Source organism: Phyllobates terribilis, unplaced genomic scaffold (genome assembly GCF_046119375.1).
Source record: "Phyllobates terribilis strain yellow unplaced genomic scaffold, ASM4611937v1 Scaffold_8__6_contigs__length_399053987, whole genome shotgun sequence".
In the NCBI taxonomy this organism is placed as follows: Eukaryota; Metazoa; Chordata; class Amphibia; order Anura; family Dendrobatidae; genus Phyllobates; species Phyllobates terribilis.
In genome coordinates, this window is record NW_027362768.1 from 176347778 (window position 1) to 176364787 (window position 17010).

Genomic DNA, 17010 nt, shown 5'->3' on the forward strand with positions numbered 1-17010 from the left:
TGGTCCTGCACTACAGGGTGTAGGAGCTGTTAAAGGTAAGCTGGGCAGCTGTCTACGGACTCTTTGGCTCACTAGGGGCACGGCAGGCTCACTATAAGCAGAGGGTCGATTCTCCTGGTCTGCTTGTGTGGGGTCTTCTGCCTCCTGGACCAGCTGCTCTTCCAGCTCTACCTGTTTTTCTGTAGGCACTTGGGGTGCTGGCTGGAGGAAGGTGAGGACGGGTACCACAACAGCGCCATTTACTTGTGTCCAAGACCGAGGGAAGTCTCCGAGTACAGTACTGACCATCTCTTCCCTTTCCTCTGCGGGTCGAGGGTTTTCTTGATCTTCTTCAGGGTTTCGTAGCTGCTCGGGACACTTCTTCAGGTGATCTCGGGAGACAATGGCTGTGGTTTCTCCTCCATCCTTACTGATTGTGCAGACTTTCGGGTTTTCATGGCTTGATGGCAGTACGGTGTACGGGTCCTTCTCCCACTGGTCGTCCAACTTGTGGAGCCGTCTTTTCCTCTTCAAGACCTGCTCTCCAGGTACCAGGGGAACAGCGGGAGCATACTGGTTGTAAGTCTTCTCCTGTCTTTCTCTTGCTTGACGGAGACTTCGCTCAATGCTCTCCTGTACTTTCCGGTACTGCTGCTGCCTCTCTGTGTCCCAGTCTGCTTCTGGTGAAGTGTCGTCGGGTGTCAGGACTCCCATATCCAGATCAACAGGCAGCTTACCAGGTCTTGCTCTCATTAGGTAAGCCGGGGTACAGTTGGTAGAACCTACAGGGATGTGGTTGTATAGGTCCACCAGATCAGGCAGTTTCTCAGGCCACAGACTGCGTTCTTCCAGGGGCAATGTTTTCAGAAGGTCTATCACCACCTGGTTCATCTTCTCGCAGAGTCCATTGGTTTGCGGATGATAGGGTGTTGTTCTTATCTTCCGGCAGCCATACAGAGTGCAGAACTCCTGGAAGACTTCCGCTTCAAAGGCAGGTCCTTGGTCCGTCAGCACCTGCTCTGGGTATCCGTGTGGACGGCAGAAGTGCTGCTGGAAGGCTCTAGCTGCTGTTTGAGCCGTTAAGTCCTTGACGGGGACTACAACCAAGAACCGGAAATAGTGATCCACGATGGTCAACGCATAGACGTAGCCACTTCTGCTGGGGGTCAGTTTTACATGGTCCAAGGCTACCAGTTCCAACGGCTGCCTGGTGACGATGGACTGCAGGGGAGTCTTCTGGCTGGCACGGTCCTTCCTTCTTAGGTTGCATGGGCCACAGTCTCTGCACCACCTCTCGATGGTTCCTCTCATGCCTACCCAGTGGAACCGCCCGCGCAGCAGGAACTCCAGCTTCTTCCATCCGAAGTGCCCAGCTCCGTCGTGGTATGCCTCCAGTACCATAGCCGCGTCTCTTCTTGGCACCACTACTTGCCAGACCAGTTCATGCGTCCGGGAGTTAACCATTCTGCGGCACAACTTCCCCTTGTAAAGAAACAGTCGACTCTTCTCAGCCCACAGTTGCTTGGTCTCCTCCGGAGCGTCTGGGTCAAGGCGGGCATCTGGCTGAGTCAGCATCTCCTTCACCCGTCGGACGGCGGGGTCACTGTCCTGAGTTTCCGCCCAGTTGTAATGAGGTAAGGGGTTGAACGTAGTGGATTGCTTACCCCTTACACGGTGGGAATACTGGGTAGTCCCATGACGGTGAAACGCGGGGAGTTCAACTTCTTCCAATTCCTCTGGATCTTCCCCTACGTCCGGTAGGTTTGGCATTCTGGACAAAGCATCCGCGTTGGTATTGGAGCGTCCTGCCCGGTATTTAATCGTGAACTCATAGTTGGACAGGCGGGCCATCCATCTCTGCTCCAGGGCACCGAGTCTTGCAGTGTCCAGGTGTGTCAACGGGTTGTTTTCCGTGTACACGGTGAACCGGGAAGAGGCGAGGTAGTGCTTAAAGCGTTCGGTGACTGCCCACACCACTGCCAGGAACTCTAGCTTAAATGAGCTGTAATTCTCAGGGTTTCTTTCGGTGGGTCGCAGTTTTCGGCTGGCGTAAGCAATTACCCGTTCTCTCCCCTGCTGGATCTGGGACAGTACGGCTCCTAGCCCGATGTTACTTGCGTCGGTGTAGAGGATAAAGGGCTGGCTGTAATCAGGGTACGCCAGGATTTCATCCCCCGTGAGGGCCATCTTCAGCTGGCGGAAGGACTCTTCTTCCAGCTTCTCCCATCTGAAGGGCGGCTTCTGGTTCTTGGCCTTCCTGGACTGGCCTATCAGGAGGTCCTGCATAGGAGCTGCCTTTTTGGTGAAACCGGGAATGAATCTTCGGTAGTAGCCTACCAACCCGAGGAACTGCCGCACTTCCTTTACGCTGGAGGGTCTTGGCCATTCCTTAATCGCGGTGATCTTATCAGGGTCGGGGGCCACTCCGTTAGCACTCACCACGTGTCCCAGGTACTGCACTTTTGGTTTTAGCAGGTGACACTTCGACGGTTTCACCTTCAGACCGTAGTTTGCCAGGGCTTCAAACACCTCCGCCAGGTGTTTCAGGTGGTCCTCGTAGGTTTTGGAATAAACTATAACATCGTCCAGGTACAGCAGGACCGTCTCAAAGTTCCGGTGTCCCAGACAGCATTCCATCAATCGTTGGAAGGTTCCTGGTGCGTTGCAGAGTCCGAACGGCATGCAGGTAAACTCGCTAAGTCCCATCGGGGTGGTGAATGCGGTCTTCTCCCGGTCCGCCTCTGCTACAGGAACCTGCCAGTACCCGCTAGTGAGATCCAAAGTGGAGAAGAAGTTAGCAGATTTTAAAGCAGCCAAAGACTCCTCTATCCTTGGTAAGGGGTACGCATCTTTGTGTGTGATACGGTTGATTTTACGGTAATCTGCACACATTCTCATGGTGTTGTCTTTCTTTTTAACCAAGACTAGTGGAGCTGCCCAGGGACTACAGCTATCCCTGATTACCCCAGCCTCCTTCATGTCTCTAAGCATCCCCTTGGCGTGTTGGTAGTGTGCAGGGGGTACGGGACGATACCTCTCCTTTATGGGAGGATGGTCTCCCGTGGGGATGTGATGTTCCACTCCCTTCACTCGCCCGAAGTCTAGCGGGTGTTTACTGAACACTCTCTCGTATTCCTGGATCACCCGGTAGACTCCCTGCTTTTGGTGAGCGGGTGTGGAGTCAGTACCCAAATGCAGTTGCTGACACCAGTCCTCCATTTGTTGCTCAGAGCCGTTACCTTCCTCTGGATGAGATGGAGGCAAGGGTTCCACGGACTGTACAGAATTTTGGTTGATGGTATACAATTTGGTTAGCGTAGCATACCGGGGCAGGTACACTTCCCTCTTCCCGATATTTATTATGCGAACGGGCACCCTCCCATGGCGTACATCAACCACCCCCCGTGCCGTCAAAATGGTGGGCCTACTATCTGAGTAGACTGGTTCTACCATTGCCTGGTAATCTCTACCTCTCAGACCAATAGCTGCCCGGCACCAAATCATCATTTCACTTTTTGGGGGCATGGCAATAGGGAAAGGGTCACACATCCTCACGCTACCAATCTCACCACCGGAGAGTTCCTCCTGTTGCCGTCGCATCAGTGCCCGGATCTCTTTTTGGAGCACTCGCTGCTGGCCGGAGCTGGCGTTCTTGGCAACCTGCTGTAAAATAAGAATCACCTCTGCAAGACAATTTTCAATCACATTAGTTCCTAGAGTTATCTTTGGGTGACTCTCGCGCTTGTCAATGTCCACAATGATCAGTCCCTGTGCTGCCAGTTCGACTTTACCGATTTTAATGGTCACCTCTTTAAATCCGATCTGTGGCACGGGCTGACCATTGCTGGCGATGATACTCAAGTCGTCGTCTGGGTAGCGGGTTATATCCGAATCATTCCAGTACTGCTTGAAGAGCACGTACGGGATGGTGGTGACCTGTGACCTGGTGTCAAGTAGGGCACTCATAGGAATGCCATCCAGTACTACAGGCAAGACTGGACGTCCTCCCACGTATTTGTCACGCCAGTTCGATGGGCCTGGTGATCTTATTCCTAGGGGTTGGCCCTCTACCCCAGGTTGTGCCAGTTTTAAAGGACAGTACCTTGCCATATGTCCGGGTTGATTGCAGCGGCGGCAGATGGGTTGTCCGTCCTCGTTGTATCGGTCGCTGGGTCTTCCTCTGGCCGGTGGGGTCCTCCTTGGTCGGCGCCACGGGATATCCTCCGGTCCGGATGCCAGCTGGATCTTCTCTGGAGTAGAAACCTGTAAAGACTGCACAGTTCGGGTTAGCGCGGCAACGCTTTTAGTTAGCTCTTGGACCTGATGGTGCAGGTCTGTAGCCGGGTCACTGTTTAAAGCCTGCGCATCAGCTCCCACAGGCCCTGCAGACAAGGGCGCCGTCTCCTGGTGGTAAGTGATAGCAGGGCGCCTGTGGGTCACAGCGCCACCTGGTGCAGGTTCTCGGAGCACCCGGATGGCTCTGTCCTTGAACTGTGCAAAGTCCAGGTCAGGGTCCTGTAAGGCCATTGCCCGCAACTGGGTTCGGTGGGCATTGCACAGTAGACCCTCAATAAATTGTTCAGTCAACAGCTTATCTTCATTTCCCACGCTGTCAGGGTCTGCCTGCTTAATGGCTCTCAGGGCCTCTTGTAGGTTTAAAGCATAGTCTCTTATACTCTCATGTGCTCGCTGCTTGCACCCGTAAAATCGAAGCTTTATTTCGGCTGAGGTGCGGGTGTCAAATGTGTCTTTCAGCCGGGCTAGTATCTCTCTGACAGTCCTCTTCCTCCCAGGTGGCCAGGACTTTACCTCCCTTTGGGCTGCCCCTGTTAATTGAGCCACCAGGATGCTCACTTTTTGCTCTTCTGTGAGGGGGTACACCTGGAAGAGGCTATCCAGCCTTTCTCTGAAGTCATTTAGGGTATGTGACTCCCCTGAGTACTGGGGTAGCCAGGCTGCCCCCGGGATATAGGGCATGGTGAAAGGCATGACTGCAGCAGCGGTGGTGCTGGCGGTGGCTGTGGCAGTGAAGCTCTCCTCCGTATCCGACATCCTCCTCCCCCCTAGTGGACCGTGGCCTACCTTGCGATGATCCTCTTCCGTAGGCCGCGGCTCCGCAGTAGATCGTCAGGGTTGAGGACCTTCCGTCGCGTGACGTCGGCGTCTGCTGGGCTCCTTCCAGGACCTTACGCAACGTCCGGACGTGAGGCGGGGCTTCAGTTCTCGCGCGCTTTCGGAGTCCACGCCCCTCTTCTTCCCGCGCGGCGTCCTCGAGACGGCGTCCACGGCGGGAAAACTCCACGGATGGCGGGAAGAAGGCAAAAGATGGCGTCGGATGGCAGGAAAACTCCACGGATGGCGGGAAGAAGGCAAAAGATGGCGTCGGATGGCGGGAATCTTCACCACAGGTAAGTTTATCAGTCTTTTTCAGGCACGCAGTACCCGGTGGTTGCGGGCACGGAATCCTGCCGACTACGCCAAAAGTTGACGCGCCCCCTGGGCCATGCTTGGGGAATAACCGGAGCCGGATCTGTTGGGGGTAGTAGTCCTCGTGGCGGTGACCCGGTCCGTGCCCAGGGTGTCAAACTCAGTGGCGGATTTTAGTATAAGTTGTTATATTGTTCGACTACGCCACCCGTTGAATGCGGTTATGAAACCGCCGCTGCAGGGCAGACCGCTGAGGCCGGTGGTACAGTTGTGCAGCGTGGGTAGTATAACCCCCAACGGGAGGGGTATGGCCTCAGGGCAGCGGACGTGGATGATGGGGATGGTAGAATTGCACGCAGGCACCAGGAACCACTCAGAGACTGTGCGGTGTAGTTCAGGGTCTTTACTGGTGACAAAGATAGACCCTCCCGGGAGTACTGGCTAGCGATCGGGGCCTGGTCAGTCCGTGAGCAGACAGGATCTCCCCTGGCCAGGCGGAGTTGTAGGCCTCCCCAACTAACTGTACTCTTCTTGGCTACCTTGCTAGAAGCGGGTAAAAGTAGCCCACGTCCCTGAGTGTACCGTGTGGTGCTCACCCGTATGGCCGGTGACTCGGGGCCTTCTGGTAGCCTCCGCTCCAGGACGGCGGTGCTGGTCCCTTGCGTGTGACCATGCCTTCGGGTTTCTTGGCCAGAGGACCTGAAATCCCCTGCCGGTCGGTTTCTGCTGCTGGGTATGGAACAGTCCCCACAGCCTCGGACTCCGTGTCCGGTGAGATCTCTTCAGTCAGGACGAGCTCTACAGCTTCCAGTCTCTGACCCCTTTTATCACTGCTCCCAGAGAGCTCCTGATCTTACTCTCCCTGTATCAGCTCCACTCCAGACCAGACTGTGTCTCTGTCTGTGTTCTCTTCTAACCCTACCTCAGCCCCAGTTCATATAGGGGAAGTGCTTCCCCTCCCAGGACTGGGCAGGAGGTGTGGCATGCTCAGGATTCCTGACCAGGAGACCTCCCACCTGCTCACAGACGTAATATTGCTATTACTGTGGTAACCAGACCCCTGGGGTTCCACAAATGCGCCCCCTATAATCCTCCATATATAATAGTGCACTCCCCATGGTCCTCTATAAAATATAATGCACTCCCCATGGTCCTCCACAAAATATAATGTACCCCCCCTTGGTCCTCTATACTAGTATAATGCGCACCCCATGGTCCCCCCCCCCCCCCCCCTCCATACAGAATAATGCACCCCCATGGTCCTCAACACAATATAATGTACCCCCATGGTCCTCCACACAATATAATGCACCCCCACCCATGGACATCCACACAATATAATGCACCCCCATACTATATTAAGGCTACCGTTCACTGATTAAACAAAAATAAATACAGTACTCACCTCTCCGGACATCTCAGAGCAGCGGGCGCCTTGTAATGACGTCATCGCGCCCGCTGCTCTGAGACGTCAGACGTCAAGGACGAATGATGGGGTGGAAGTGTCTGCGGATGCTCCGTCCTCAATCATCATTGCTCGCACTGGGCCCCCCCTTTTGCCGTCAGCGCGAGCAATGATGATGTAGGAGGGAGCGTCAGCAGGCGTTTCCACCCCCATCATTCTGTGCGGGTGGCGGCCGGGCGGTGTGGGTGCTAACGGGCGAAGGTGGGGCCCGTTGCGGTGCCGGTCCCCCTGACTCATGGGCCCCATAGCAGTGGCATGGCCTGCCGCCATTGGGACCCACGCTCACATCCCATGGACCAAAATACGTCCATCTGAAAGAGCCCTAAGGCTTTTTTGCACAACAGTATAGCAGCTGTATTTTACTCTGTGTATTAGCCTCAATTTCTGGCTTGACTGACCCAAATGTATATGAAGACCCGCAAATTGTGGCCATAACACGGACCGTCAAATATGGCCTCTATACGGTCGCATGAGTAAGCCCTTATTGATATTGCTGGCTAGAAGCCACTACGACCTCCATTGGTCTTGACAGACTTTGTCATTCTACAAAAAATAAAACCCTAACTTTTACATTCGGCAAATGTGCGCCATGTCCGATCTGTCATTTGATTTCTTTTAACGCATTTCAAATGAATGAAATGCAGCAAGTGCCTAATAAATAGGGAAAATCGCCACGTCTGTATGTGGTCTCACACCCTGCTACAACAATGTTGGTGCCATGATATGGTCCAGTCATGACTGCGCAAACTGCTGAGTGTTTACATGCAACATCATACAGCTATGGAAGCTGCTCCACATCACAGTCACTGGGGTCACAAGACAGTGGGGGTCCGGGTGTTTTTTCATGTGTAGCAACCCTTGTTCCTTGTCAAGAAAATTTGTGATTGATCGTCTATTTGGCCAGATCGCTCAGGAGATATTCACTCGCTGCAGTGCTGTAAAGTGACTATTGGAATAATTGAAGTTTGTAAAGTTACCTATGGATATTGGATAAATGGTGAGACATTGGAGGTAAGGAGTACGAGCACTTACGTTTTTTCCAGAGTGGATTTGGATGCAAAATTCACCCATTAATTTTCTTGTGTAATTAGTGGATAGCCGCACCAGTCTGGTATTTGTATGTTATAGTAGAATCCATCCTTTGCTGCAATGAAACTAAAAATCCATGGCATGCCTTAAGTTTTTTTTGTTCTTTTTGCTGGGAGCTCGTACTGTAAATTTTTGCAGATTTTCAGTACAGAATCTTCCAGGACTGAATACCGCCATATACATCTATATCTTTATAGTGTATCAGTGTGTTTGGATATCTACACTCCTCAATGTTGAAAATGTAAAACCAAGAAGGAAAAGTGGAGGAATTATGGAAATCACAAGATAGGGATTAATCAGACATTGTAAATTATTAAAAAACGGAAGCAGAATTTTCAAAACTTCTGGATGTGTTCATTCTGGAGTATGAGCCGCGTGCAGGAATCCCAACATTTCCAGCCTCCTCTGCAATCAGTGAGGTTATTAATGGTCATCTGAAGGAAGATTCTGCCGCTGAATGCACTTGGACAAATCATCAAGATCCTCTGCTGGCAGCTCCTGTGTAATCGCCGACCAGTGACATCCCCAATTTGCTCGATGGGGGACAAGTCCGGAGAGACTGCAGCCACAGTGTCACGTTTAGGCCACAAAGGCTGCTTGGTTGTCATGTTGGAAAACTGCTCTTGGGACACTTTGGAGAAATGGCCGCACTACTGTTTTCACCACTTATCTATGTAACTGTGAGCTATTCATTCACCTGGAATGAAGACTTGAGGGGTCAGACTACTGTGCAGTATGCCACCCAACACTGTAATCCTGGGTGCTGGACTGGTGTAACATTTTCTTGTGAAGTCCTCTTCATGACGTTGCCCACGTGGTCTCCAGACCGATCTTCGGCTATCATTGCATCCTAGACAAAAGCCGGACTCATCGCTGAATTTCATGGACCTGCCTCCATTGCCGTCTTGCTCTGCACCATGCTAGCCTTTGAGATTGGTGGCAACACCTAAAAATGGATGTCTGGTTCATAGCACAATTTGGACACAGACCACCCGAGTGCAAAAAGTGCATAAAGACCCCCTCATTTGCCATAGCTCAACATAAGACGCCTAGTTCTGTGTCTAACGATACTGCAGTAGTTGTGTGTTATGAGGTTTAGTAGTTTATGCCCTTACGAGCAATTGTATAAACTGCTTTATAGGTGAGTGGCCCTTGAGCCTATAGGGCCCCTGTGCAGCTGCTCCAGTCAATACTGAATAAATCGATGTTTCGAACATGTTTCCTTTTTTCCCTCATTTGCAGATCAGTTTCCATCTATCCATCCAGGGATTTCCATCATTCCATCTCTTTTCCTTCTCTGTTGTTATTCTCCATCTTGTGGAGTGTAGCGATTTCTGAATGTAACATTTTCTTTTCCGTCTTGTTGTCTGCTATCTCGCTCCTCCATTCTCTTCTCAGTAAATAAGATGGGGCGGGCGGAGGGCGCAGCAAGTTATATTACTGGCATTTTGCTAGCAATTATTTCGTAGCCTCAGGGAAGAATCGGAAGACGTTATCTGTGAACCGCCGGGTGACTAGACCTTTTCACAAAAATGGTGCAGTCCTAATTTAATGTGGATTTACTGTTTTTTTTTTTTTTATATATATTTTGGTCGGCAGATTTGCTAATAGGTTTTTTTTTTACCTCGGCTGCACAGATTTTAATGAAAACCAGAACACCTCTTTACCCTGAAATCGGAAAGTTCAAAGTGTTCGTCGGTGAGCGCGGCATGGGCTCGCGTCGGTTAAATATTGCTATCGGGTTTAGCTCGGAAAGTTAATTGTTGCTTTTGAACACTTAAATTTAGGCTAAATTGTGATTATAAATCACTGGTGGAGGGTTAGGGATGAAAATATTTTGTCTGTACCCCAATAACCTGTATATACATAGGACCTCACAATGCAATCACTCAGATTTATCACTTTCAAATAGGTGATCAATCGCAAATGTTCAAAATAATCACTTTGTCTTTAAGGAAATTGGCCTTGTCGGCCATAGCTACCAATCAGCACTCAGCTTTTATTTTCCCAAAAAAGATTAAAGGGGGTCTCCGGGTGGATAGGAACATGAGATCATATCCCAGCGATCAGCTGTAATCTGTGACAGTGAGTGTCTTTCCTGTTCACACGTTGCAGATATGTCGCTTTTTTGATGCCAGCAAAATGAATGAGAATCCTGAAGTCTCATGCACACGTTGCTTATTTGTGACGCGCAGATTTAAATCTTCAGGATGTCAATTCTTTCAGTGTTGCACATTTCATGTATACTAATGAGTAGGCAAAATTCTGCATCAAAAATGTGCCTATTTTATGCAGAATTTTTCCTGCCATGAGATGCAGAAATAGTGCCGAAATATCTTCACCAAATACATAATGTACGCACATGCTTAGATGTTCAGTTTCCCTTCAGCACCACCACAGGTGAAATGGAGTATTACACACTGTCCATTTATATTAATGCCTTTCTCTGTAATGCAGGGCAGGACGGGCCCTCCAGAAATTCCGATTCAGTATTGCATTTGCACTTTTTTTGGGGGTGTGATTTTATGATTGTGTTTTTATTATTTTTCCTTTTAATTTTTTTTTTTTTTTTTTAAATGTCAGTCATTGTAGGTTAGGTTTGGATTTTCCACATGTTATGCTTGCTTCATCAATCAGGTCATAAAATTTCTAATTTTTGCACTGATTTACTCTTGCTCCCTCCCCTCCTCTGGAGTGATTAATGGACTCCTGAAATTTTTGTGCAAATTTAATGTCATTTCAGCGGCACACGTGACCTTTGCGCTAAAAATTCACAAAATTAATGTTAAAGGCAAAAATAAAAAGCATTATTATTCACATGTAAAGCGCCATGGAATAAATGGCCCTATAATAATAAATAATAATAATCTCCGTAAAATTCATAATGCACTTGACTTAAGGGATATGTCAGGTCTGGAAGGACGTCCCCTGTAGCCAAATTTTTTTTTATTATTTTTATTGATTATATAATGACACCCAGAGGGGGCGCTCTTTGCTGCTCTCCATTTCTATTGATAGATCCCAGCAGCCCACGTCCTGGGGTGTAAGGTAAATGACATGTGCTGGCTAATGGAGTTGTATGGAGAAAGAAACCCTTACAAAGCCCAGAATCTTTTTTTGGCTCTTGGAGCTGTTAAACGGAAGAGATTTATTGCTGCCTTTTAGATCTGTGAGTTCACATTTCTTAAATTCCCCAATCCCCAGCCAGAGTGAAACGGAGAAAGGGTCTGATATAGAAAGGGGGGAAATTGAATCCATTGGATTTGCAGAATGAGCAGGGCTTGGGGGGGGGGATTTGTGATAGAGCGATGCGGAGTCATCACAATATCCTCCTCCCATAATGAAACCGGGAACGGGTGATATACAGCAAATCAAAGAAATGTGCCCGGCGGATTCAGAATTGCTGGAAATGATTACATGTGACATACTGGAATGATTGGGGATGTTACCATTTATGCGCCATTTACATGAAATCCTCAGCCATGTGCTGAATTACTTATGTCATTTTGCATAGAATATTGGGAGTTGTAGTAGAGTTCGGGATAAAGTGCATTACTAATATAGTTGACAGATTTTATAGTAATTCGCTCAATTTCACATAACTTTTTTGCTTTTGTCTTTTTTGCATCTACAGAGAATATTCAATTCATTTGTCTATACGGAGAAGATTTCAAATGGCGAAGGTGAAGTCCAACAAGTAAGTTCACAAATTAGTTTTGCTCAATGTTTATGTAGACTTGGCTTTTTTTGTCCATATAAAACACTAGAAAATGTAATACATCTTGTCCCGTAAGGTGGAGAACAGACGCCTGAGCGAAATAACCGTTTTACTCGCTATTTCAGACTTTTTACCTTTTTAGTGTAAATGAAACTGTACATTCATTACTACTTATGTGATGTAATTAGTTGACGTAATCCTGCTTCTATATACAAGAATATAACTACTTTAATACTGCCCCCTATGTACAAGAATATAACTACTATAATACTGCTCCTATGTACAAGAATATAACTACTATAATACTGCTCCTATGTACAAGAATATAACTACTATAATACTGCTCCTATGTACAAGAATATAACTACTATAATACTGCTCCTATGTACAAGAATATAACTACTATAATACTGCTCCTATATACAAGAATATAACTACTATAATACTGCTCCTATGTACAAGAATATAACTACTATAATACTGCCCCCTATGTACAAGAATATAACTACTATAATACTGCTCCTATGTACAAGAATATAACTACTATAATACTGCTCCTATGTACAAGAATATAACTACTATAATACTGCCCCCTATGTACTAGAATATAACTACTATAATACTGTCCCTATGTACAAGAATATAACTACTGTAATACTGCCCCCTATGTACAAGAATATAACTACTATAATACTGCTCCTATGTACAAGAATATAACTACTATAATACTGCCCCCTATGTACAAGAATATAACTACTATAATACTGCTCCTATGTACAAGAATATAACTACTATAATACTGCCCCCTATGTACAAGAATATAACTACTATAATACTGCCCCCTATGTACAAGAATATAACTACTATAATACTGCCCCCTATGTACAAGAATATAATTACTATAATACTGCCATCTATGTACATGAATATAACTACTATAATACTGCCCCTATGTACAAGAATATAACTACTATAATACTGCTCCTATGTACAAGAATATAACTACTATAATACTGCTCCTATGTACAAGAATATAACTACTATAATACTGCTCCTATATACAAGAATATAACTACTATAATACTGCTCCTATGTACAAGAATATAACTACTATAATACTGCCCCCTATGTACAAGAATATAACTACTATAATACTGCCCCTATGTACAAGAATATAACTACTATAATACTGCCCCCTATGTACAAGAATATAACTACTGTAATACTGCTCCTATGTACAAGAATATAACTACTATATTACTGCTCCTATGTACAAGAATATAACTACTATAATACTGCCCCTATGTACAAGAATATAACTACTATAATACTGCTCCTATGTACAAGAATATAACTACTATAATACTGCCCCCTATGTACAAGAATATAACTACTATAATACTGCCCCCTATGTACAAGAATATAACTACTATAATACTGCCCCCTATGTACAAGAATATAATTACTATAATACTGCCATCTATGTACATGAATATAACTACTATAATACTGCCCCTATGTACAAGAATATAACTACTATAATACTGCTCCTATGTACAAGAATATAACTACTATAATACTGCTCCTATGTACAAGAATATAACTACTATAATACTGCTCCTATATACAAGAATATAACTACTATAATACTGCTCCTATGTACAAGAATATAACTACTATAATACTGCCCCCTATGTACAAGAATATAACTACTATAATACTGCCCCTATGTACAAGAATATAACTACTATAATACTGCCCCCTATGTACAAGAATATAACTACTGTAATACTGCTCCTATGTACAAGAATATAACTACTATATTACTGCTCCTATGTACAAGAATATAACTACTATAATACTGCCCCTATGTACAAGAATATAACTACTATAATACTGCCCCTATGTACAAGAATATAACTACTGTAATACTGCTCCTATGTACAAGAATATAACTACTATAATACTGCCCCTATGTACAAGAATATAACTACTATAATACTGCCCCTATGTACAAGAATATAACTACTATAATACTGCTCCTATGTACAAGAATATAACTACTATAATACTGCCCTCTATGTACAAGAATATAACTACTATAATACTGCTTCTATATACAAGAATATAACTACTGTAATACTGCCCCCTATGTACAAGAATATAACTACTATAATACTGCTCCTATGTACAAGAATATAACTACTATAATACTGCTCCTATGTACAAGAATATAACTACTATAATACTGCTCCTATGTACAAGAATATAACTACTATAATACTGCTTCTATATACAAGAATATAACTACTGTAATACTGTCCCTATGTACAAGAATATAACTACTGTAATACTGTCCCTATGTACAAGAATATAACTACTGTAATACTGCCCCCTATGTACAAGAATATAACTACTATAATACTGCTCCTATGTACAAGAATATAACTACTATAATACTGCCCCCTATGTACAAGAATATAACTACTATAATACTGCTCCTATGTACAAGAATATAACTACTATAATACTGCCCCCTATGTACAAGAATATAACTACTATAATACTGCCCCCTATGTACAAGAATATAATTACTATAATACTGCCATCTATGTACATGAATATAACTACTATAATACTGCCCCCATGTACAAGAATATAACTACTATAATACTGCCCCTATGTACAAGAATATAACTACTATAATACTGCCCCCTATGTACTAGAATATAACTACTATAATACTGTCCCTATGTACAAGAATATAACTACTATAATACTGCCCCCTATGTACAAGAATATAACTACTATAATACTGCTCCCTATGTTGAAGAATATAACTACTATAATACTGCCCCCTATGTAGAAGAATATAACTACTATAATACTGCCCCCTATGTACAAGAATATAACTACTATAATACTGCTCCCTATGCAGAAGAATATAACTACTATAATACTGCCCCCTATGTACAAGAATATAACTACTATAATACTACCCCTATGTACAAGAATATAACTACTGTAATACTGCCCCCTATGTACAAGAATATAACTACTATAATACTGCCTCTATGTACAAGAATATAGCTACTATAATATTGCTCCTATGTACAAGAATATAACTGCTATAATACTGCTCCTATGTACAAGAAAATAACTACTATAATACTTTTCCCTGTGTACAAGAATATAACTATTATTACTATAGAAATACTAAGTAACATATTGATATTTGGAAATGCAGTGGCTATTGTCACATTCAGTTGAGGGAGAGGATGATGGCAGCTGGAACCAGGGATGGTTTATTTATATTAAAATGTTGTCCCTAATAAAAAGTGAATGTGATTTATATGTGTAATTCTTTGGTGCTTTTTTTTTCCATGCATAAATAAATCTTTTCAGCCTTCTCCCAGCACAGCAGTATTTGGCGGGTGTATGTCCATGGTTGGCATTCCTCCAGACTGTTAAAGATCCTGTTACTGAAAAGTTTGAAGACCCCTGACCTTAAGAATTTGAGCCCAATGAGCTGTGGTAGATCAGGAAGGGTTAATGCACTTGTCCTAAAAACACAATTTCCCTGAGCTGGGCCCCGTAATATAAGACTGTGTAAACTGAGCCCGATGACATCACCCGGAGTGGCAGGGCCATCTTTCAGTGCACGGAAAGGCCAGAGTCGGGATTTTACTGGCCAGATGGAGGATAAACAAGGAGGGTGAAGTTTGTCATTCAGCACGGTTTAATGGCCACCACAGATTGACTGCAATGCAGTGTGTAAAGAGGTCAGGCCTCAGTAAGTTTTACTAACTTGCTGCATTAAGTTGTAATGACACAACTGCAACTGTTCTCCTGAAGAAACATGATCAGTGAAAAATTACAGCAGCTTATTCCAGGAGGCCTCCTAGATTGTAACTGGGACTGCATTACTTAGGTACAATGGCTTGTACAGGATCAGAAAACATATCGCTTTCCTTCCAGAAACAGCACCACACCTGTGCACAGGTTGGGCCTGGTAATGCAGCTCATTTGCTGTAAAGCTGCAATACAACACATGGCCCATAAACAGGTGTGGTGATGTTTCTGGAAGAAAGCAGGCAAGCTTTTCTAATTATTTATAAAGTTATTGTTCCCATTACAAAAGAGTGGGTCTCCTATACTGTTATTGCGTATGCAGTGAGTGCCAGGGCTGCCCAAAATTTGGATGCACCCCAATACCACTTTGAAAATTTGGTTGCACCCCAATACCCCTTTGAAGAGACTTAGAGGAGGGCCGGCCTCCTGAAAACAATGTTCCCATTATTAGGAAGTGTGTCTCCCATTGTGTTTGCCTATGCAGTGAATGCAAGGGTTGCCAAAAATTTGGAGGCGCTCCAATGCCCCTTGGAAGCTTGGGTCTAGAAGTGTCACCAACCAGTAATGACTGTCACCCAAAATTTTGAGAACGCAAGGGTCATGAGAAAGGCTGTGTTACATAAACTCAGCCATGCGTGCCAGACTACTAACAGGCAAGACTTCCGTGTCCTCACCAAGAGGATGACTGACCATGCTCTCCTCCTCCTCCTCTCTGTCCTCTGGCCATCCACGCTGAACAGACAGTATGACAGCTGTGCAGGTAGTACCGTCTATAGCGCATGAAACTAGCTCCTGTTCTTCCTCCTCCTCCTCTTCCTCATTGTCACCCAATCCACGTTGGGATGAGATGAGGCTGGGCTGTGTGTAATCACCATCTTGGTGGAGTCCTCAAAAGTTTTGAAGGATGGTACATATGTCTGACATCCATGTCCACTCCTGAGGTCTTATGTGTGGAGTCTGAACTGAATACCGACGGCCTTGTTGATGCTGGTACTCAACAACTGCCCTCTTCTGCTCACAAATCCTTCCCAACATCTGCAGTATAGAGTTCCAACGCGTGGGGACATCACACACCAGTCTATGAGCCGGAAGCTGCAAACGCTGCTGAAACACGGCAAGGGCGGCGGAAGCTGTAGTTGACTTTCTAAAGTGGGCACACAGGTGGCGTAGTTTAACAAGCAGATCTGGCAGCTCCGGGTAGGATTAGAGAAACCGCTGAACCACGAGGTTAAGCACATAGGCCAGGCATGGTACGTGTGTGAGCTCGCCTCGCCTCAGAGCCGCCACCAGGTTTCAGCCATTGTCACACACGACCATGCTTGGCTGTAGGTTCAGCGGTGTGAGCCACAGATCTGCCTGCTCTTTCAGAGCTGTCCACAACTCTTCAGCATTGTGTGGTTTGTCACCTAAGCATATTAGCTTCAGCACAGCTTGTTGCCGCTTGGTCGAGGCAGTGCTGAAGTGCTTCCAGCTTGTGACT

At 45.7% G+C, this 17010-nt stretch overlaps 1 protein-coding gene and 1 long non-coding RNA gene across 5 annotated transcripts in view; one reads left to right on the forward strand and one right to left on the reverse strand.

Moving 5' to 3' along the window:
• Positions 1-17010, reverse strand: part of LOC141157047 (uncharacterized) — a 168387-nt gene that overhangs the window by 61140 nt on the left and 90237 nt on the right. The gene's annotated exons all lie outside the window — the stretch shown is intronic.
• The window catches only part of CACHD1 (cache domain containing 1), a 148906-nt gene that overhangs the window by 53401 nt on the left and 78495 nt on the right, over positions 1-17010 (forward strand). The window contains exon 2 of the mRNA XM_073643817.1: positions 11595-11657. Coding sequence (XP_073499918.1) covers positions 11595-11657 — 63 coding nt within the window. The remainder of the gene's footprint in view (positions 1-11594; positions 11658-17010) is intronic.